The sequence below is a fragment of the Piliocolobus tephrosceles genome, chromosome 8 (assembly GCF_002776525.5).
Source record: "Piliocolobus tephrosceles isolate RC106 chromosome 8, ASM277652v3, whole genome shotgun sequence".
Taxonomy (NCBI): domain Eukaryota; kingdom Metazoa; phylum Chordata; class Mammalia; order Primates; family Cercopithecidae; genus Piliocolobus; species Piliocolobus tephrosceles.
The window spans coordinates 109850546-109874862 of NC_045441.1; the positions used below are offsets into that span (position 1 = coordinate 109850546).

Sequence of the window (24317 nt, forward strand, 5' to 3'; positions counted from 1 at the left end):
TACCCAAGATGCTGAAACTGAGTGCTCATTGACAAAACATGTTCCAAGAATACAGACAAATATCAGTCAGCACCATGAACCAACTTAACAGAACCAAATCTGTTGAAGAAAACAACTTATATGCTCAGTCTCAGGGTCATGTGCAGATTATATCTTTATTGTAGAAAACTCCAGTGAACTAGTCTATGTCCTTTTGTGGGCACTTTTTCAGATATTGTAGAAAATTAATGGACATTATCTTGGACCTAGAAAACTTCAATTTATAGTAAGATTTTCATAAGGAGGGAATTTATAAGGGGATTTCCCAATTATTTTGTTTTGGCTAATTTGTGCCATACATTCCCCTTAAAAGCCTCAGATAATTCAGAGTTTCAGTGTATTTCAGGTTCCTGGAATACTGATCCTCTACCAAGCTCGAAGGCAAAGGAGTTTTAAAATTACCGTCATTTGTTTTGTAATTTTTTTCCCAAACAATAGACATTTCCTCTTTCACAAGTGAAAGCCGATAGCAATATTTCATTCTCTCATTTTTCCCTCCTCAGTGGCAGGACCCACCACTACTTGCGATGGTTGCCATTGTCTCCCTTAGGGATTAGGACAATTTATGTAGGTTTCTACGTGGATATGCCTCGTCCCCTTACCACTTACCAGGAGGGATATATCTCAGCATAAAAAGAATGTCAGATCTAAACATCCCAGGCATTAAAAACAAACAAACAAACAAACAAACAAACAAAAAAAAAAAAACAGCAAACACCCCATTGGAAGCTAAAATTATTTAAAATCCACTGAGTTAATTCTGGGAGAAACTAGTTTCATTTAATGGATGAAGTCCTACACTATCTCAGACACTCAGAGTGTGGTCCTATTTGTGATGGAGCATTGGGCAATGCCTGATATGTGCACCGATCCCTTCACCTCTCTTGGTCTCAATTTCCCCAAACTGAAGGAAGCTGAGATGTCTCCTAAGATCCTTTCCAATTTGAAACACAGCCTGGATTGATGATTTCACAGTTCATCTAGCAGGAGGAAGGGCTGACGGCTGTGGGGCCCTCATGAAAGTGCCTTTGCACTCTCATGAAGGAATTCACACCAACCTTCAGTGTAACTGAAGACTGAGCAGCTGCCCACGTGCCTGGCCTTCTTCACACCAAGTTCAGAGCAGCTACTGTAATTGCACTGCTCCCAACATCTGAATCCATAGGATAAAAGGAGGAAAGAGTCACTTTGGAGAAGTTAGAGAACAAGTTAGGGGTTTGGGAGTGAGGGAAAGGGGATGAATTATGTCATTTTTAAGAGGGCTGGAGGCAAATGTCAACTATGACAAAGTGCTCCAGTAGGTTGTTTTCTCAGTCTAAATGACCTTACTGTCCAGTATTAAAGAATGAGGAAGCACCAACAATTTGATACCAGATGCATGTAATGAAATATCCTGTTAATATAGCACTGTAAGGAAGTCATATACAGAATAAGAACCAAATTTTTCAAGAAGACGAGAAGTAGCTATTTCACCTTTCTTTCATTTAATATTAAAAAATGGTGCAGGCAGCCCCTCCATTTTCCCTGAATGTCATCTTTTGGCTGATGGCAGAAGCCAACCACTATTTGCATACTGATGCTCCCATAATTACAGTTGAGTCCCTTAAACATAGTCTCCAAGTTACGATTTGTTTGCAATATAATATAGCAGGGTTACCAACTTTATAAGCAATGCTATGTGTCATTTGCTTTAGGCTACAGTATCACATCATCTTGTAAGCATCAAATAAATACAATTAAATATGACAGGTCTTTAAACTGGCCTTGAAGGGTGATGGGCATTAGCAGACGGTGGACATGGCCGACTTCTTTCAGGCATCTGCTTAGTGTAAGGCTGCCCCAGGCATGAGTTAGCTCTGGAAACCCCTCTGTCAGCATGTTAGTTCACCAATCTTGTATCCCCAAAGTTTTCATCCTTAAAGTCATTTCAGTTATGAGATTCCATGGGTCACATGCGTAACACCAGATAGGAATTTTATTCTCCCTTTTTTTTTTGATCTGTACAGATACATTTCTGATATTCCATCCACTGAATTATTTTCCACCATATTGACCCAGTAGTTACAGAATATTGCCAGACCATTCATCTTCCTTTTAATCCCCTTCAGGTTCTAAGTGAGAAGGAAGTCTCATTCCCTAAAGATTGTTTATATCAAGGGGACAGTAATGCAAAGCAATCCCTTTCTGAGGCTTTTGCTCTTACAAAGATACAACACACCACAGTACCAAAGGACACACGTCCCCACCTGGTTACATCAGATTTTAATATGGCAATAAATGCCTTGAAAAATACACATTTTAAACTTAAAAGTGTATTGAAAGCCATTCTTCTCCAGGCAATTACCAATTACCCCTAGGGGTGGTAGCTGTAAAATCACTTGATCAGACAAAAGTCTTGGTCTTTTCAAAAATTAAAGTTAAGTCAGGGGCAGTTGATTCTGCTTTCTTTACTGTTCCCATCAGAGAGAAGTATGGAATTTCTTAATTGGGACCATTTGTGGGAAGACATTGAGAAAGCTCCTTTGAGGCACTCTTTTTTCTGCCTGGCCAACTGCTCTAGAAAGAAGAAAAGTCGAGGTGGGTGGAGACAGTGGTCTGGGCCCATGACCCTCCCAGTTGAACAGCCTCTCGCGCTATTTCCAAAGAGAACTCACCAGGAAAGGAGATGACCCCAGAATGCCGGGAGATGGATAGAATAGGGTAGGCTTTAGGTGCAGCATGTGGCCCCCCATCCTGGGGCCCCCAGAGAGGAAGAGGGGGTTTCTGTTGAGACAAAGGCCACATGCCTTAGGAAATATCCCCCCAGAAAGAACCTGAAGGTCCAGGGTTCTTGCAGATCCAATGCAGTCCTTGTAGAAGGGAAGGTGGATGGTGACACCTGCTGGGGTCATGTGGGGGTTGTCCAGTCAGCGTTCTTGGGGGCCTTGCATGTGTGCACGTCCAGGGCCTCCAGGCAGTCCTGACAGCGCACGGCGCAGCACCAGTGGAACTTACATCCACACTTGGTCATCCGGGTGACATGGGAGGTGTCGTAGCCTCTCCCACAGCACATGACTTCGCAGCTGTCCATGCCCCGGGAAGTCAGGTTGCACACTCGGCCTGCTGTACCCAGGGAGCCTGGAAGACAAGCCAGGGAGTGTTACTGAAAAGGTCTGGGTGAAATCCAATATGCCTCCGGAGGAGGAGTCATGAGGTCCATCCGCTAGGACAGAGCCCTGGCCCTCTCTCCCTACAGCCTGGGGCTGTTATACCCATTCTGTGGGCCCATGCCACGTGTGCCAGTCCCATTATGCCAGCTGCAGGAGTGCAGTGGTGCTGAGAGGGCTGAGTCCCGAAAAGGTGAACATGAAACTTGGGATTTCCTTGGACACGCTGAATCCAGCTCTCCCACTTCTGAGTTGGATAAATTTTGCAGATTATCCTTACCCAGCCTTGAATTTAAGGATCCTTGATCAAGCAGAGCCAGATCAAAATAAAAGAAGGATCTATCCTGGCTCCCTCTCCCTACATCAAACCACATTAAGGAAGCAGTGACCAAGGTTAGCTCTCTTGAAATCTGTCAGGGCATGGAGCCCTCAAAGGGAGGCAATGTTATCTCCCTAGACCTGATTACACTGGCTTATTAGAAAGAGAATAGAACTCTGGTTCTGAAGGGGAGAAATGGGCATCATTTTTGTGAGACCCCAAGGAGGGAGAAAGGCCCCACCAGGTTTATCATATTAACTGTCTCTCCTGCTGCAGTCTAGCAGGACATATAGATGTGTGTGAGGTCCTGGGTGAAGCCAGGATTCCAGGCCTTCAATAAACAAAACTGGCATAGAAAATCTGCTAGGAATTACCAGTGGAACATTGTCTTAGTTAATCATCGTAATGTTCGCTAAATGGCAATCCATATTTAGGTATTTGTTTATGAAAAATAATTTTAAAGCTAGAAAGCCTATTCATTTACCCTACTCTTGGGGACACACTCAGAATTCTTTCATAAGCACATTATCAGTCAACAGAACAAAGCATAGTAGATATTTAGGGAGAGTGCTGGGCTTACCATGATCCTTTCTACTTCCTCCCCCACAGAGATGGGCACCTGGCAGCCATGTTGTATAATGGCACCCTGCTCACTGGTGACCAATGATTGGACCAGAGGCAATCACCTGACTTGTGCTGGGCCAATCAGGTAAATTCCCTGAAGGTTTGGGATTTTGACAGAGATTGTCACTATTGCCACTTAAAAACTCAGTTGCTGTTGGCAGCTGTTCACCATGGTGAGGTCTGTGGACTTGAGGAGGTCCACAGAAAAATAGAAATGAAGCAAATGTACAGTGATAGTGAAGACAAGACATGGGAAGAAATGCTGCCCAGATCCTGAACTATTTTCTGGTTCTGCTTCCATTTCTCCCTGAGGCCTGGCTGCATTCCAACGCTTGAGTTCCTAGAGACTCTGTATCCTTGTAAGAAGCTTCCCCTTGTGGCTTAAACTGTCCCAGTTACTATTGCTTGCTATCAACAATCCTACCTAATTGATAAACCTAGAGAAGCTAAACTCTTATTTAAAAAAAACAAAACAAAACAATTTATATCAGGGTGAAAAAGACAGTGACTTAATCCATTTTCAGTTTCTTCATCATTTAACTAGGAATCTCTTCCTTTTGCTATCTCTGACAATGCCTCGTGACTGTCTCTCTGTTTATCACAGTCCGCTCTGTGTTGGAATTATCTACAGAAATGTCATGTTGCCCTGCCTGTTCAGGATGACCAGGGAAGCAGCAAGGTTCAAGCAGCGCATGGGGTCAAGAAGAGAAGAGGGTGGGGCAGCACTTGGTCAGAATGATTGGCAGCGGAGAGCAGGAAGACTGGCCGGGGAACTTCATGAGGACAGGAAGGATGGCAAAAGGCCGGGGTCAGGGTGGAGGGTGGGTCGGCTAGGGATGGCTCCGAGCTTGCATCGTGCTGAAGAAGCATGGGGTTAGAAGAGGCAGCAGCTCAGCTTGGATTCCAGGCAGCCATCAGGACAGTCCTCAAAATTTACTGATTATGCGGAAAGGACTCACTGCCAAATGCTGCCTCTTCACAGCACACCCATTATTTCATTCAGTAAACATTTAGTGAGCACAAACATGTGTAAGACACTGTGCCAGCTGCTTGGGGCTTGGGGGACAAGGGAGAATAAAATAAATCTCAGTGAACCCTCTATAAGGCGCAGAGATAAACATGTAAAGAGAAACTTCCACTGCTTTGGGTTGTTTGATTCGCTGAGGACCTACTATAACCCACAGTACAGTCATGTGCAAAGCACCACAGCACACAGAGCTCAAAGACGGTCAAATGAGGTTATTTAGAGCTTGAAAAATCAGGGTTCAAATCCTAGATTTGCCATGTATCAACTGGGCGGCCTTGGGCAAGTTACTTCAACTTGTTAAGCTTCAGTTTCCTCCTGTGCAAAACTGGAATAAAAATAGTTATTTCGTCATAGAGCTTTTGGTGAGAACACAATGAGAGAATGCATGAAAGCACCTGGCATAAAATAAGTGCTCAATAAATGTTAACTATATATGTCTGTATCTAGCAAGTGTTTCTTGAGTGACTACTATGTGCTAGGCACAGTTCTGGGAACATGGGATATATCAGAGAACAAAACGAACATCCTGCCCTGAGAAGTTTATGTTCTAAGAGCATGAGCCAAGCATATTACAATAGTGATATTTCTTGGTATTAACAGTAGCAAATAGGAGCCATCAACTACACAGTTTTACAGAGGAGGTAGCATTAGAGATAGGTGTAAAGGACGGCTAGAAGATTTGCAGGTAAAGAATGGGGTAAACAGCATCCCAGGCAAGAGAGAATCTTCCGGCAGAAATTCTGAGGGCAAGTTCACAAAAGACTGCTGATTCAGGGAGGGTATTAGGGACAATGAGCATCGGAAGGGAGGCTGGAGCAACAGGTTAAAGGGTCTGTTTTTTTGTTGTTGTTGTTGTCTGAGACAGGGTCTCACTCTGTCACCCAGGCTTGAGGGCAGTGGCACGAACATGGCTCACTGGAGCCTCGACCTCCTGGGCTCAAGGGATTCTCCCACCTGAGCCTCTCAAGTAGCTGGGACCACAGGCACACACCACCATGTCCGGCTAATTTTCATATCTTCTATGGAGACAGGGTCTTGCCATGTTGCCCAGGTTAGTCTCAAACTCCTGGGCTCGAGTGATCCTCCTGCTTCGACCCCCACCAAAGTGCTGGGATTACAGGCATGAGTCACACGCCTGGCCTAAAGGGTCTTTATGCATGCCACAGTTTGATTTTTATTACAAGGTGGGTGGTGGACCTGTCCAGACCTTTAATTCTGAAAATTGTGTCACGGAGATAAGTCTGGAAGAGTAGCTTAGGGCAGGGAGCAGGGCTGCTGGAATAGTCCAAGCAAGAGATATTGAGTGAAGAAACAAGCAGGACAAATACATGATTGGCTGAAGAGGGTGAACCACTGGAACTTGATGACTCATCGAATTAAGGAGTAGAGGGAGTGTCAAGTAGGAAAATACTAAAAAAAAAAAGTTAATTTGGCTGCATACCAAGGAGGTAACTGGCGCCCTTGATGAGAGCCGTTTCAGTGGATGATCTAGATGAGTGTGGTGGAGGAGAGGACATGGGGACAGTGAGTGTAGGTCAGTTTTTAAGAGGCTTGGTGATGAAGAGGATGAAAGAGAGTAGGGCCGAGAGTGGTAATGAGAGCAGAGGTGGGACTCTAAGGTTGTTTTAGGCCATTACATTTTTTGGTGGTATGTTTTGCAGCAGTAGATAACTGCACAAGGTTTTCATTTCAGATTAGGTTTCCATGTACATAAAGTACAGAAAAGGGAAAAACTAGTCATTGCTATTAAAGTCAGGGAGGTGATTTCCCTTGGGGAATAGAGAAAAAGAGCGTGAGACATGCCTCTGGAATACTGGGCCTCTTCAGGTTCTTGATCTGGGCATAGGTCATGTGGGTGTGTCCATTTGTGAGAAGTCATTGTGCTGTACACATGGAATGTGGGCACTTTTCTGCATTTCAGACTTCAAGAAGAAGAAGAAGGTAGTAGAGTAAGAAGAGAAGGGGCGGGAGGAGAAGGAAGAAGGGAAAGGAGGAAGGGAAAGAGGAAGACGGGGAGAAAGACAAAGAGGAGGAGGACGAGAAGAGGAAGAGGAGAAAGAGGAGGAGAGAAAGGAAGGGGAGGAGGAGAAAGAAGATAAAGGAGGAAGAGGAGGAGGAAGCAATGGTGGCATGTGCCAAGGCCAGAAAAGGAGCAAAGCTCTGCAACATGTGAGGAGTAAGAAAGTGTTCCCTATGGCTGGTAAACGGTACTCAAAGGAGAGAGTGTCAGGAGATGAGGCTGGAGTGGTGAGGGGAAGCTGCATTCGGAATGGTCGAGGGGTTTAAATTTGAACTGGAGGGCAACAGAATGCTATCAGGGGCTTTCACGCAAAAAGGCAACATGTTCTGATTTGCGTTTCAGAAGGATCTCCAAGGGTGTGGGGCTGGAAGGAAGTGGAGGGGGCTGGAGTGAGGGCAAGGAGACAAGTTAGAGACCAGTACAGACTGTGTAGGACATGAGTGGCCTGGATTAAGACAGTGGTAGTGGGAATTGGAGTGGTTACTAGAGTCAAGAGGTGAGGAGGCAGGACCTGTGGGACATGGTGACTGAGTGGAGACTGGGAGAGATGAGAAAAGTCAAGAGGGTTTCTCAGGTTCTGGCCTGAGTGACTGTTGGTGCTGTTAATTCCCTAACATGGGGACACTTGGTTAGGGGCCAGCTTAGAGAAAAGATAATGAGTTCCGTTTTCAACAGGCTGAGTTTGCTGTGACTGTGGGTCATTCAGGTAGAAATGTTTGCTGAAAATACTCTCTGGGACTCAGGACAGAGGTGGGCATGAAGACTCAGGTATAGAAATCTTTTGCGCAGTGGTGGTAACTGAAGCTACGGGCATGAATGAGACCCCAAGTGGGTGTGAAAAGTACTCTCACTTGGTATCCCAGAAGTGACTCTTAATTTTCACTTTTTTGTTATTGTTCATATGCCCTGAGCAGCAGTAAACATTCTTCCCTTCTACTGATCTGTGCTTATCACAATGGGAATACAGTGCCATGCATTAGAATTCTTTATCTGCCACAGGGCTTTGGGCTTAAGGGGGCCAGGATAAGGAGGTGAAGTGTCTCGTTCCTGACTCAGACTGTCGGTCTTTCACTGAAATCTAACTTGGTGGTCTTCCTTTCCTGAGTGGCTTACAGCCTGATGAGGTTTGAGCTTGTGGTCTGACTCAGCCTTCTGTAATGGTCATGGTGTCTTTTGTCCCCCAGATGCAGAAAACTGAACCAGACTGTCTGAACAGAAGGATTGCTCAGTGTAGTGACCTCAACACCATCAGAACTCAGAGAGAGGAGCAGACAAAGCTATGACCATTGACAAAAGCTTAACTCAGAAGTGGTTTCAGTAAAGGAAACAAAGACTTTGGCAATGAGACGTCTCAGTAGTTCAATGCTCAGCTATAAAATGCTGGAAAACACAATCTGAACATGCCACTCTCCACCAGCTGCCCAAACAGGGCATAATGAAGGCCCAGAAGACAGAAAATGAGAGAGGGTTTTTGAGGATTGAGAGCCACTGATGAGAGAACAGCAGTGAGGTCGCAGCCTGGGACTGTGACGGGCCCCTCTGAGGTATCAGGGGCACCAGAGAATGGGCCAACTGGGCGGGGAAGGGCGGTCCCTGCAGCTGGAAGGGAGGATGAGGCTGCCTAGTGATGGATGACAAATTGGCCCTGTTTGGGGGTTTGGATCTAATTAAATCTAATGACAGGTTGTAGGGCAGGATGGCAGTTTTGACACTTGCTGTCATTTTAGCAGAACATAGAGCCATTTCATCAAAACCCCGAAAAGAGCATTTCCAGAGTGCAGAATCTATACAAAATCGCTGGCATTACTTTCCCTTAATGAATTACAATAAAGACTCATTATTAGCAATAGCAGTAGGGCCATACTGTTCCATTGGTCTTTCCAAAACAGAAAGCATCACCATTATGTTTCCAATAAAATATAAGAACCAAGAGTATACGTGTGTGTGTGTGTGTGCGTGTGTGTGTGTGTGTGTGTGTGTGTGTGTGCGTGTGTGTGTGAATGAAAAGGAGCCACTGACTTTCACCATCTGCCTATTTGTTTAGTTCTAAATCTTTGGGACACATACTTTTAGATCTTTTTTCTCAAATAATTTACAAACTTGTTAGCTGAGTCACTCACCCTTGCTTGGGCCACAACAGGAACCACCAGGGAAACAAACCCAGCTACATCTATCAGCCTTAATCCCATAAGGGTGAGTTTTCACATTTTCCAAGCTGAATGGAGTGAAAAAGTCCTTTCTCGTTTTTTTTGTTTTTGTTTTTCTCATTCCTCCTCCTTTTTTCCTTTCCCTCTATCTTCTTTTCACTCTCTTTTCTTTCTGTTCACAACTGGAACCAATATTTATGGAGCACTTATGTGAGCTAGCCCCATGCTAAGCATTTTACCTGCCTTACCTAATTTAATTCTCATAAGCTTATAAGGAAGGTACTATTATTATCACCATTTTGGAAATGAGGAAATGGAGATTCAGGAAGATTAAATAACTTGCCCAAGATCACACAGGCAGCTGGTGGCAAGGACAGGATTTGCAAGCAGGCTCGCCTGACTCTAGAGCTGAAGCTCTTGACAGTTGTGACATTCTGCCCCTTTGCCGAGTGCCTCGTCCTCGTGCCTGGCCAGGCACCAGAAAGCAGCCTGCTTTATAATATTATATGACCAGTGCGGCAGCGTCTTTCCCGCACTCTCTTCTTTTATCAAATGAGTAACTGCAAAGGTCCTGACATATAACTTTTTGGGGAGAGGGTCTTTTTCTCCAGTTCATGATATGCTGTAGACAATTAAAACACATAAAGGTATGTAAGAAACTGAAACAAAGACTGGGATAACATGGTGTTAGTTGCTCATGCTGCATTTTTCCTATGCTGATATTCCTAATGGATTCCTATAACCTTTTAGAGAAATGAGAATAATTTGTTGGCAATGCCAGGATGCACGTCTCCAAAATATGCGTGCCCTCAAGATGATTTTAATGTCTGTCACTGATGTGGCCAAGGCTGAGGACACTGAGCCCTCTCTAGGCAGAACCTTCTGGTTTAGGGAAGCCAATAGCATCAATTTATATCTCATCAAGAATATAATTACTCAGTCTGATCATCTACCTAACTCTTCATACTTCATTTGAAGATTCTCTGAGCCATTTCCAACAACCATCTTGATCTTTATAGGACAAATATTTGTACCACACTGTATCTACAAAACAAGTGTAGCTGGCTCTTAAAAATACTCCAAAAGAGACATTTTAAAAAGATTTTCAATTACTGGTCCTATCATTAGAGTCTCCAAAATTGATACTTTAAAAGGATAAACGTATATTTGGGTGCTTCATATTTAACAAGTTTGTTCTACAAAATCATTCATATTGGTTTATAATGTTATTTCTCATTGCAGTTTGATTTACATAGTTCACCTAAGAGGAGAGTGACAAGTTGGAAATTCATTTCTCTGACTTCCTTTTGCTTTATATTTGTGAAGTGTCCTCAAGATGTGTGGCCTGCCTAAGTCCAGAGCCCAACCCCCAGACACAGAAGGTTGCAGACCCGAAACTTCCTGTCATCTTTATACCAAACAATCGTGAGATCATTGTCCTAAACGCAGTGTCTGTAAGATCCGGGCAGAGTTGCTAACGTTTGGCAATGTCTGTGCTGTAGGGAAGGAGCTGCCTCCAGCCAGAGGGACCATTTGCTTGCCCACACGTGTTGTCCTCATCCCGACTCGCACAAGAGCTCACAAATGCATAAGATTAAAAAAAGGACAAAGAATTGGAGTTTCTAAATCACATAAGTTTGGGACCATGTAACACTTTTGGTGGGGCAATGCCGAGGGAACTTGACAGAATTGAGAATCCCATCTCTAGAGCTATAAAATTAATAATGGAGTCAGGGTTCCCAGTGTAAAAACATTTCTGTCTCCACTAACATGCATCTTGCTGACAGCAGAGGAGGAACAGAGGGGCTTTTGCTAATAGTTCCCAGACCCATACCTCTGGGACCTGGAGGAAGGGCTCTCGCGCTCTCTCTCTCTGGCTGTCTAGCTGTCTCTCTCTCTCTCTCTGTCTCCCCCTCCCTTTCTCTCCCTACTCTCTCTCTGTCTCTCTCTGTCTCTCCCGCTCCTCCTCACCTCCTTCTCCCCCCGTCTCCTCTCTCTGGATAGCCCTGTGTCTGGAAATTCCTGCCACTCCAGGATGACAGAGGCCCATATGTTGACTATTAGGGCATAAAGCAAGATTCACTTAAGCCTGTCATCCAATAGGCTGTTTCTCCTCTGGTTGACTTACACGTTGTCATTAATGACACAGATTTATTGAGGGAACAAAAGTATGTTAAAGAGCAAATGTTAGAGACCGCACATTCATTCACTGGCCAGGCTCACCCCTTCCTCACATTTGGACAGCACGGCTTCAGCTACATAGGAAAGACAGTATCTTCACTTATCTCAGGTGATTTTATTCAGTGTTTTCGTAAGTTGGAAAGTTTGACTGGCACAGGAAAGCATGTCCCATTAAATTAGCAAATCTTATAATGGAATTAAAGTTGTTATGGTCAGACTCTGTGAGGCTTTCCATATCTAGCACTACACAGCCTACTCAAAGCTATTTCCCACGGTCCTCCACCGGTACCTGCTAACACGGGTATCTCTTCACTGTCCTACTGAGGTGACTTTCTGATGTCACAGTCATGTAGACTGTTTCCTCATAAGAGTTACTTTCTGCCAGGCGCGGTGGCTCACGCCTGTAATCTCAGCATTTTGAGAGGCCAAGGCAGGTGGATCACAAGGCCACGAGATTGAGACAGTCTTGGCGAACATGGTGAAACCCTGTCCCTACTAAAAATACAAAAATTAGCTGGGCGTGGCGGCATGCCTGTAGTCCCAGCTACTTGGGAGGCTGAGGCAGGAGAATCGCTTGAACCCAGGAGGCGGAGGTTGCAGTGAGCCAAGGTCGTGCCACTGCATTCCAGCCTGGGCGAGAGTGAGACTCTGTCTCAGAACAAAAACAAAAACAAAAAGTTCCTCTCATCTGCTGCATTGGCCTCTCCTATAACTCCTTCCATCAGAAGTCTTCCCATCTTTCCAGATTCAGGCCTACTTCAGCATTTTCTATACAGCACTTTCGGTCTGCAAGCCCAGTTAACCTCCTTCATTAGGCCTGTAATCCACGTCATGCCACAGGGCTCATGCACTATTTGGAAATATTTGATCATTTTTCATGCATCTTGTCTTCCCAAGGACAGGGGTTGGGTCTTATGCTTTCTTCTTATGCTTTCTTCCATATACTGTGTAGTGCTCAGCTGGTCAACACATACATGCTGATTTATTAAATATCACATTGAAAATCGTGTATTAAAAATTTAGATCAAGGCCGGATGTGGTGGTTCATGCTTATAATATCAATACTTTGGGAGGTCAAGGTGGGCAGATCACTTGAGGTCAGGAGTTCAAGACCAGCCTGGCCAACATGGTGAAACCCCATCTTTACTAAAAATACAAAAATTAGCTGGCCGTGGTGGTGGGCACCCGTAATCCCAGCTACTCGGGAGGCTGAGGCAGGAGAATCGTTTGAACCCAGAAGGCGGAGGTTGCAGTGAGCTGAGACTGGGCCATTGTACTCCAGCCTAGGTGACAGAGCAAGACTCCATCTCGGGGAAAAAAAAAAAATTAAGATCAGCCTTCCTTTTGCCTGATGAGGGCACATTTCTCCAGGGACTGGTCACCCAGTCTTCAGGCACCATAGTGGCAGCAGACCAGCTAAACCTTGGCTGTATTCAAATGATCTTGCTTGGTACATGGAAAACATATACCAAAAATGTGGCACATTTTTAAATCAGTAGAAATAGTCATATGCAGCAATCTGTAGCACCAAAGTCTCCTTATAGATCACACAGGGCTCTTTCCCTAATAATATGAAATTCGCATATCTTTAAAAAAGAGGTTTACCAGTACAAAATAGGTGTCATGGGGAAAGCTTAAATGAAGTAAGCAAATTTGTTACTTTAAAGTATTGTAGCATCATCCTTTTGTTTGCAACACATTTAATTGGTAATTCAAAATGAGTACTTTCTATTTCCAAAACATAAAGATAAAAGGCATCTATTTGGTAAAGTATTTGTCAGTAGTTCAAACTAAGTCAAACAATTAGATTTAAGAAAATAAGCATTTTTTTTTTTTTCCTGAAAGAAAAGCGTCTTTTTTTTTTTCAGAAAAAAATCCTTTTTTCAGTATTCACAATTCAATCTGATTATCACTGTCAATTCAAATTAGGGCACATTTTAGCGTATCCTAAAAATATAGTAATTCTACTAAGTTTGTATTTTAAAAATAACACAGATTTATAGATTGTGCCTACAACATCAAAGAGCATTGGATGTGAAAAGTATTTTTGCTATGTTAGTACCAGAATTAGGAACTACCCAGGGAGGCCACTGATAGTAGTGAGTGAAAAATGCCCCTCCAAGAGTAAAAGAACTGAGTTTCTGCTGCCAGTTAAAAGCAAGAGATATAGTCTGCTGATGCATTTGTTCACTTGAGACTTTTTATCTCCAGGGAAATAGCCAGGCAAGCAACATCTGAAGCTCCTTAAATGCCTTATGAATGTGCCTGAATATGAGGAAAAATTCCATTGAACACTTAAGCTTAAATGGGAATTTTCATAGGCTGTGTATTAAAAGCTAATCAGTGCTGGGTGGAGACGTGCTTAGTAATTCCCTTCAAAGGAACCGAGTTATCTTTAAGCTATGAAGCAGCACTAACACACTTAAGAATGCAGCTAATCTAATGAAACTATTTTATGTTTTTTATAATTCGCCATTCAATTCACTTCAACACATGTTTGTGTACTAGGAGTTGGGGAACGAGTGAGCAAGGCAGATACAGTTCCTGCCATCACAGGATCCTCAGTGGACTCCAATGGTGCAGGCAGGTCACAAACACATGTTTATACAAGCTATACACACTGTGGCACGTGCTATAAATGAAAGAATGTAGCTCCGTTTGGACCTAGGGGTTGGTAGTGAGGATGGAGCAGATAGGTCCTTGACACATTTAAGAGGTCCCAGTGGTACCCGGGATGATAGAGGTGACAAGGAAGGAGTGTAAGGAATGACTCGCAGATTTATGCTTGACCACGGAAGTGGGTGGCAGTACCATTTTCTGAGATGAGGAGGGCTGGGGGAAAACAAGTTTCAGGTGATAGGGCAAATAAGGAGTCCAGTTTTGAGCAGAAGCAGGTTGATATAATTGTATGAAATCTGGGGGAAGCTGTCAAGCAGGGAATTGGATACAGGATGCTGGTACAGAAGGCAGACAAGGACAAAGACAGCATTTAACACCATAGGAATGGAGAGACCAAACCGGGGAGAAAGTACAGAGAGACAGCGGAGAGGGTTCAGAGAGCCTGGAAGATCTTCAAAATTTGGAGAAGGAGAAACTGGCAACTGAAATCAGAAAGGACCAGTTATTGGAACAGGAGGAAAAGCAGGGGAGTGTGGTGTTATAGAGTCAAGAAATTAAAAGTGGTTTGGGGAAGAGGGAAAGGCTAATTATACTATACACCACTAAAGAGTTTGAAAAGAGGGCTCAATGGATAGTAATTAATACTAATTCTACAGCATAATCAGTAACTACCCATGAAAATGGTGACTTACAAGCCTCAGTGAAACATTTTTTTCTACAATTCTCTTCTGGTCTAGCTATCTTAGCACCTTTTAGATATCAATTCATGAATTTCTATAATTCTCAAAGCACAAGGAGATGAATAACTCATTCTTTACCTTGTCAAAATGACATATGTAAGATAAGACCTTGTAACAGAGCAATGCAACAAGGACTGAAACCTAAACACCACCACTTTACTGCCCCCGTGTGAGGGTTCTCCAGCACCTAGACTGTGTCCCAGTGCCTGGCTATTGCTTCAAGGACCATGAAGTCAATGACGCCATAAGGGTAAGGACTGAGTCTGTTTTCCTCAACCCTGCATTTCCAGTGATTATGAGTGTCTGGCACATAGGAGGATCTCAATGAATATTTGTGCAGTGAAGAAATGAGGGACTTAAGGTGTATCGGTTAGAACTTCACATATTAGTGTCTAAGTAAGATCCACCCATTGCTATTGGCTGACATATTTTTAATCATGTTTAATCATTAAAAACATGTTCCCTTGTTTTTAATCAGCTGGTGGGACACAATCCCGGCATTCGTCAGCTTCTGCAAAGCAGGCCGCACCCCTGGGCATGAGAGAATACCAGTCTCTGAAAACCATGATTGGGACTGGGTACCCAAGGGTTCTGAGTTCTGTTTGTCAAATATGATTTATGTGGGGGAAAAATATGATACCTCAGTGCTTACACCATTCACAGCCTGGAGTTGTCAACCGGGCTTTGGAGTTTTTTGCAGGCAACAAGTTAAACAACCACTGAGCTCTGTTTGTTTTTTGAACTTGACTGGAGAAGAGGTGGAGGGTGGCTTGTTTCCTGCAGTTAGAGAGGAGACCGCAGGGTGACCTCTGGCCCGGGTCAGGGTTTTTACATCATAACTAGTGAAAGTGGCCTGTGATTAGGTGCAGACGCATTCTCTAGAGAGGAGAGCAGCAGCATTCCTCGGTTAGAGATGAACCTATCTCTACCTTAAGGGCTTCTTTGATTTACAGATGCCTGGAGCAGTGACCAGAGTAGATAACTATAGAACCACCAGGATACTCATCCCAGTCAGTCCAGCTTCCGAGATCTAGCCTCCCATTTGGCCTGCAAAATGTCACATGCACAACATCACATGGTTGTATGTACTCTTCAGATCTGAGTTGCATGGGGGGAGTAATTATAGTTGAACCTTAGAACACTCAGTTTCTTCAACTGAAGACTAGAGGAAAATGTCTTTTTCTCTTGTTCTTGCCATAATAATATCTTCCTTAATTGGTTTTTAAGCTTTCTATTTCTTTTCTCTTTTTTTTGAGACAGAGTTTCGCTCTTGTTGCCCAGGCTAGAGTGCAGTCTGCCGAGTAGCTGGGATTACAGGCATGAGTCACCACGCCTGGCTAATTTTTGTATTTTTAGTAGAGACAGGATTTCACCGTGTTGGCCAGGCTAGTCTCGAACTCCTGACCTCAAGTGATCCACCTGCCTCAGCCTCCCAAAGTGCTGTGATGACAGGCATGAGCCACCCCACCTGGCTGTTTCTGTCTTTTCAACAACCATTTTACTTCGCTTCTCGCTGCATCAGGCACAAAGCACACAGCCGCAGGTGCTGGCTTTCTGAAGGAAGCTATATCACTTATTTTCTCTCTCAATTTATCTCTCTTCTGTCTGAGACAAATTTTAGCTTATCTGACTTTAAAAAATATGAAATTGGTTCTCAGTTGGTGTTGATTAACCAATGTATTGGATCAGATTTCCAGTAAGATTCCTAGATTATTTATAAATGATTTGAACCGTACTTAGTTAATGTTCTTTTTGGCTGAGCCTAAGGAAATGCTAAAGTGGTTGATGCAAACCTTGCAATATTTCTTTTGAATTCTGTTGACCATCAGACGATTATTTTATTACAAATATGATTTAGGATATTCGATATTATATAAGCACAAGTCCAGATAGTTAAAATGTTTTTTATTGTATATATTTGGAGTCCTACGCAATTAGCCGCATGTATGAGATGTATAAGATGCAAGTTTTATCTGAGAAAACCCGCTTCCACCCATATGGCTGCTGAGGGCCTTGCTCTTGGTTATGTAACCAATGGCCTTTTAAAGATGAGGCTTGGTCAGACACGGTGGCTCACGCCTATAATCCCAGCACCTTGGGAGGCCGAGGTGGGAGGATCACTTGAGGCCAAGAGTTCAAAACCAGCCTGGGTAACATAGCGAGACCCCTATCTCTAAAAAATAAAAAATAAATAAAGTTGAGGTTTTATCCTGGCCATTTTCCACTAGAAACTTCTGTAGCATGTGCTCTAGCAAGTCAGTCATCCTGGAAAGAACAGAGTCATCCTGGAATGTCCTCTAACCCCTGGTTAGTAAAGGCAGTGGGTGTAACAGAGAATCTGAGACCTGTAAGAAGGGGGCTTTCTGCCTTTAACTCAGTGGGATCTGGGAGCCTCTCTCTTCTCAAAATGAAGGTGTTGGGTATCATCTTCTCAGTCTGCACTGAAGAGCCACCAGCATGCACACATTATTGAGTAAGCACACCACCGAGGACCCCAACCCCACCGTGCTAAAATCCTGTTGCATTAGGAAAGGCCTGTTTTCTGGTAAACAGAACTCTTGCATGTTCAAAATGGGCTAGCATCCTGGGATAGCCAGGCTCCAAAACAAGTCCAAAGTTTGCAGTCAAATTTAAATCAAGTAATTAATACAGAATTTCTTGTTTTTCATTTTCTCTTTTAAAATCGGCATTAACCCTTCCTGACATTGCATCTCATACCTCTCACTCTGCTTTGTTGTGGTTATTTTGTTTGGTTTTGCTTCTTTTTTTGCTTTCCATCATTGCTTTTGTTTTAAAATCACGCACACTTAATAGTTTTCAACTTAGTGGGCACCTTCTACTTGCTGGCACTGGGGAAGCAATGGTGGTGAGAAGGTTGAACATCATTAGGGAATCATTATTTGGAACTGACTGGCTTTACTCCTGCTAGTCAGCAACTGCTTCCTGTGCAAGGCAGCTTGTTGACTGACATGAACTGGCTTGTTTTATCAGTTAGGTTTGTGCAACCGATGCAGTCTACAGGTGTGGTCTACTTTTTTCCAAAGGAAGTGGCTCTTCAGCAACCTATTGAACCAGTATCTCAGGGAGCTGTTCTTGAAATTGTATACGTTTTTCTGTTTTTCATCATTTTAATTTTTTTTTTTATTTTATTGTTCTGTTGCCCAGACTGCAGTGGCACCATCGTGGCTCATTGCAGGCTCCGACTCCTGAGCTCAAGTGATCCTCCCACCTCAGCCTCCCAAGTGGCTGAGTTCACTGGTGCTGCTTTTCAAACTTAAACACCTCAAAGTTTGAAAAGTCAGTGATTTAGTTTGCCTCTGATTCCTAATTTTCTCTAATTATTAGGCAAGAAGAAATTCAGGGAGACACACCTTTTTTTTTTTGAGTACCTGATTTCTTGCTAAGGAAAACTAGATAACTCTAAATAAATATCTCCCAAAAAACATCTCCCACCATGGCTTGCCCAGTATAAGAGAGTCATTCTTTCACTTTTAGGCCAGCATCCTCAGGAACCCTCTTTGACTGCAAATAAAATCATTTCAGTCGTCAAAGCTTTCACTGACAGCAGTTACCAAGTCAGCCTCTAGAGAAGTCCTGAAATAATGCTAACAGGCTAGTGAACTTTGATGAGAAAAACTGCAGAGTCGAGACCCCAGGTTATTCCTGGATGGGGACAGACCTAGCTGGAGAAGGATGTGGGAACATTTGTTGAGTTCCTGCTGCAAGTCAGGCCCTGCGCTACACACCTTATGTGTATATTCTCTGACTCTTCAAGGCAATTACCTCCATTTATAGAGAAGGAAAGTGACATTTCGAAAAATTACTTAACTTGCCCAAGATGGCATGGCCTGTAAGTGAGAATAAAAAAAATAAAAACAACAACCCATACCTTTCTCACTGTGCCACTTATGTCCCAGTGTGTGTGTGTGTGTGTGTGTGTGTGTGTGTGTGTGGCTGGGAGTAGGTCCTGTGTGATGAAGAGGCAGCATGAGGATGTGGGAACTTTAATGGGGTGAGGTGCCCACAAAGAGGGGAGGTCAAAAGTAATCAGAATCAAGCTTCACCCACATTTCGGTTAGGTTACCTTGAAGCCCTTTTCAATTACAAGCCCCTCGGATTTTCAAAAGTGTCGATGTCTTTGATTGCTCCTAAGAAATAGTTAGCTGGCTGGGTGCAGTGGCTCATGCCTATAATCCCAGCACTTTGGGAGGCCAAGGAGGCTGGATCACCTGAGGTTAGGAGTTTGAGGCCAGCCTGACCAACACAGACAAAACCCATCTCTACTAAAAATACAAAATTAGGCAGGCGTGGTGGCGCATCCTCATAATCCCAGCTACTCAGGAGGCTGAGTCGGGAGAATTGCTTGAACATGGGAGGTAGAGATTGCAGTGAGCCAAGATCCTGCCACTGCACTCCAGCTGTGGTGACAGAGCAAGACTGTCAAAAAACAACAACAACAACAAAAAATAGTAAAGAGAAGAAAAAGAAAAAAGAAAGAAAGAAAAGACAGCCAGGGCTGGGTGCGGTGGCTCACACCTGTAATCCCAGCACTTTGGGAGGCTGAGGCGGGTGGATTACCTGAGGTCAGGAGTTTGAGACCAGCCTGGCCAATGTGGTGAAACCCCATCTCTACTAAAAATACAAAAATTAGCCGGGCGTGGTGGCTCACACCTGTAATCCCAGATACTCGGGAGGCTGAGGCAGGAGAATTGCTTGAGCCCGGGAGGTGGAGGTTGCAGTGAGCTAAGGTCCTGCCACTGCATTCCAGCCTGGCCAACAGAGTGAGACTCTGTCTCGAAAAAATAAATAAGTAAAAAATAAAAATAAAGAAAGAAAGAAAGGAAAGGAAAGAAAAGAAAAGAAGGAAAGGGAAGGGAAGGGAAAGGGAAGGAAAGGAAAGGAAAGGAAAGGAGAGGAAAGGAAAGGAAAGGAAAGGAAAGGAAAGGAAAGGAAAGGAAAAAGACAGCCAGGCTCAGTTTAAGTCCCTGCTCTGCCTCTTACCAACCACAAGTGGTTGGGGAAAATCTTTACCCTCTCAGAGCTTCAGTTTCCTCCCATAAAATGAGATAATAACACACTCACCTTACAGACTTTGTGTGAGAATCAAAGAGAGAATGCAGTTTCAGGCCTGGCATGTGATGGGTACTATAGATATATCTGCTATTTCAGGATTAAGAAACAGAATTTCTTTCTAATAAAAAGAGTTGAAAAAGCAGAGTACACAAGAATAACTTAGTAACTTGAAGAGGCAGCAGGGATTAGATTCAGAATCACCTCTGAGGGGTAAAAAAAAAATATGGTCTATATTTCGTTGACAATAAATGTCATACCTGTTATACCTAAGGCAGTACGTATTCCTCAGGTACACCAGCTGGCTTCCCTGTGCAAACTGCTTCAATTCAAAGAACCAGAAAAGACATGCTGGGGAAGAGGGTCCTCTTATATTTGAAATAAGGTTTTTGCTCCCCAAGGCCTTTTCACATATGTGTCCTTGGAGGCAGGCAGGGGCAAGTGTGTAATGACAGGGTCAAAGCACAGGCCAAGGGATCAGAGACCCACCCTCTCCTACCAGTGAGATCATGAGCGGGTCGTTCACTTTTCTTATCTGTACAGTGGAGAAGACGATATCTAGGGTTGCTTATCTGACTTAAAAAGTAAGATGTGAATGTGGTTCTTGGTTGTTATTTTCATCTTCCAGGCCCCCCCTTTTTTTCTTTTTTTTTTTTTTTTTTTTTTTTTTTTGCTTAGTAACAAGTTTCAATGCATTGTTGTCATAGGGCTGCTGTAAGGATCCTACTGTAAGGATAAAATAAGACCATGTGTGCAAGGATCTCAGCCTAGTACCCAGTGCACAGGAGTCAATGCATAGGACTTCAATGATCAAGACAGCAGCATCCCCATGCTCAGTGTGAGGAGGCTGAGGTTAAACAGCTAGTGACCGGTAGAGGGGGGTCAGACCCCTGGGACAATCCTGTATCCAAGCACAGGTTTCATGGTGATTTCACTATAACTTTGGCCTGACAGGTAGGATGACTTGTTAGAGGTCCCAAAGTGTCAGGAATGCAGTGGGGAATAGCATCTGGTCCTCTGCTCAGTTGTCATTAATCCCTGGGCTGCGTGTAGCAACCTGCTCAAATGCTGCAGAGAACTAGCTCCTCAAACCATGAAGGCAATTCAACCACTCAAGGAAAAAAAGGCTTTGGCCTCCTTGTGACATTCCCTGGTAACCTTGCCTCTTGGTCAATCTAATTGACAGCTGGCTGCCATCTACACTGTTTTATTGGTGCCTCTGCAATTATTTTGAAATTAAAAAAAACAAAAACTCAGACTCTAAATTAGAGGATTTTTTTTCTGATAATGAATTCCTTTGTTTTCTACCAAGTCTTAGAAATTGACTTGGGCCGTGGACTCCCATCACCTCCTATGAACTTAGATTTGTACTCATTCTTATTTTGGACTAGAATCTTTACAAAGAATGAGCTAAACCTGGAGCTCAGAATTGATCAGGAGGAGTGAGAGGTAGAGCATGAGCATGTGTAAACCAGATAGGTGGGACAGCTGCGGTGTTGAGGCTGACAGAGCTGTTCTTTGAAGGATGGAGAAGGTACCGTCTGGAAGGGAATGGTGTGGCTTTCATAAATGAAGGGCCTCTGACACAGCCTTTATTATACACTGCCCACCTATAGCCAAGAGAGTGGGGATAAATTCTTGCTTTTTATCTTTGGCAATTTCTAAGCATATTGAAAAGAGCAGGGAAGGGGAAGTAGGGCAGATTTCAGAAGAGTCTAAATTTAAAGCCCTGGGACCATTTTCCATAGTCACAGAGGTGGGATTTAATGTATCCTGCTCTCAGCTTCAGGATCACATGAAAGATGCTGGGCTGCTCTCCCTAGTGTACACAGTCCACTAACTAGAAATCTGTCCAAGCTCAGGAATTTTGCTAATCTGCGTATCTTGACTTTTTGCCCCAGACATTGTGCAGTTTCAATTTCTCCAGAATCTGTGCACTGTCAACCCATTTCTCCAGTTGCATAGGAGAGCTCTCTGTGCAGTTTCTTTTCTTTTCTTTTTTTGAGATGGAGTTCACTGTGTCACCCAGGCTAGAGTGCAGTGGTGTGATCTCGGCTCACTGCAACTTCTGTCTCCTGGACTCAAGTGATTCTCCCACCTCAGCCTCCTGAGTAGCTGGGACCACAGATGCGCACCACCATGCCCAGCTAATTTTTTGCATTTTTGGTAGATTCAGGGTTTCACCACGTTGCCCAGGCTTTTCTCGAACTCCTGAGCTCAAGCAGTCTGCCCACCTCGGCCTCCCAAAGTGCTGGGATTACGGGCGTGAGCCACTGCGCCCAGCCCTGTGCAGTTTCAATAAGAATGGTAAGGATTGTGAGCTTCGAACCTAAAGAGAGCAGGCTGAAAATACAGAACCTCATTTAAATTGTGGATTATCAATTGTTGAAAGAATTAGATGCTATGAAGAAAGTCTTTTGAGCTTACCTGCCTCTCGGTCCCTGATACAGTAGTCTGGAGAATTCTCAAAATACACGAGGTCATTTTTTGTTGGCTTCTTAAACCTCTCGTTAGCCACAGTGAAACCTGTGCCATCCTGGTTCATGACCACCTGGATGGCCCCATTGTACTTCCTCCAGAGATAATCGCCCGTTTTCCTGAAGTCGGCCATGGCCAGCCAGCATGTCCTGAGAGTACACGAGCCGCTCACCCCATGGCATTTGCACTCTTGTTTCAAGAACCGCTTTACAGCCTGCCGAAAAAGACAGGGGCAAGTTCAGTGAGGTGGTTTCAAGCAGGTGACACATGCTACAACTACTCTCCTTGCCTCCCAGTAATCCAGAAGTGACTCTCAGGATGCTGGACCCTGGGGCGAGTGACTGGGAGATGTTGAAGCATTGCTTGTCACTTGTTAGCCACATTAGCCGCCTGCCCTGACTGCAGCAGGCAGGACGGTGGGTAGAGAGGTGAGGGATAGTGCCTAACTGTGTACCCCACTGGCTATCAGTATAACAGAAACCTCACTATTTAACAGGGCATGTGGCCAGTTTGAAGAGTGAGGGACTGAATTATTTTCTAAATAAACAGAGCTTTATTATAGTAAACATATATACTATCTAATTAATGCTGTCCAGTTTAAAATAAAATAATATAAAAATGTATGCTATTATGCAAATTAGATTAACAAAATAACTGCTAAGTCCAAATCCTTCCATAAACCAATCATAGTAATTGGTACTACAGTAATCCTGTGCTACTGTATTTATTTTGCCGATGATCGAGAAGCAAGGCTGAGAGAGGTGGAAGCACTCACCCAAAGTTACACAGCCAGGAAAAGACAGAGCCAGACTGTACTGCAAAGTCAGTTAGTGACCCTGAGGCTGACAGTAACTTGGGGAGATTCAGCTTAGATGACAGGGGTGGGTTTGCTCTGATCTTTCTTAGGAAGCAAAGAAACTGGGACAAGCTCATCTCGGCTGGCTCCCAATACGGAAACCCCTTTTCTGTGGGTGCAAGGCCTGTGGAGAGGAGAGGGGACAGGTGGGCCTGAAACTTCCGGAGAAGCTTCTGCTTTGTTTTCATAAGCCAGCAGAACAGCACTGTCCCCAAAGCAATTTGGTGAGAGTTATCCTGCCCTGGCCCATTTTCTCCTTTGCTCACCCAAGTGAAGAGATTATTAGTGCTCATGGTCCTCACAACAACTTTGATGACTACTCTTCCCATGTTATAGATGAGGAACCAGGGATGGGGAAGGCAGGTGACTTGCCCAAGCTCGGTAATAGGAATTCACTCCCACTCTCCCCAGGCTGAGCCTTGGCACTAGGTGTTTTTCCCACCTTACCCCCACCTCCATTGTGGATGGTGCACATTTGAAATCTATCCTCCTCAACACGAGCCAGCCCTGGAGGGCAAGGATGGAGAAGTGAGCAGGAAGCATGTGCTTAGCTTGACTCTCCCAGTTACAGGGAGCCGGGCATCTTTAAAGGATGTCTTAGAATGAACTTCCTCTTCGGAATTACACTGCCCCCATGTGCCCCACCCCCATCTTTATATTATGAGGGTTTGGTAGGAGGCTCACAGGATGGCCTGGATGGCAGGCCTCTGCCACAGACACAACCCTGGGAGTGCCATCTTGGCTCCACCACTCTGCCCCATGTGGCTGTCACCTGTCCTGGAGCTGTCCCTCCTAAGATCTTGGAACGTGCCACACAAAACTCACTCCACACCAAGTACTTGGGAATTAAACATGAATGCTCATTCTTCCAAGTTTATTCTTTTTAAATCTAGATTATTTAATCATAAGTAATACTCCTAGATTTAACAATGACAGGAAATATTACTGCTCCTCCTCTTCTTTCTTTTTTTTTTTTGAGACAGAATCTCACCCTGCTGCCCAGGCTGGAGTGCAGTGGTGTGACTGTAGCTCACTGCAGCCTTGAACTCCT

The 24317-nt window shown here is 44.1% G+C and overlaps 1 protein-coding gene across 1 annotated transcript in view; it reads right to left on the reverse strand.

Moving 5' to 3' along the window:
- Positions 1-1983: 1983 nt before the first annotated feature.
- Positions 1984-24317, reverse strand: part of WNT2 (Wnt family member 2) — a 46074-nt gene continuing 23740 nt past the window's right edge. Inside the window, exons 4-5 of the mRNA XM_023228217.2 lie at positions 22360-22624; positions 1984-3156 (exon numbers count right to left, since the gene is read on the reverse strand). Of these exons, the coding sequence (XP_023083985.1) occupies positions 2927-3156; positions 22360-22624 (495 nt within the window). The 3' untranslated portion in view covers positions 1984-2926. The remainder of the gene's footprint in view (positions 3157-22359; positions 22625-24317) is intronic.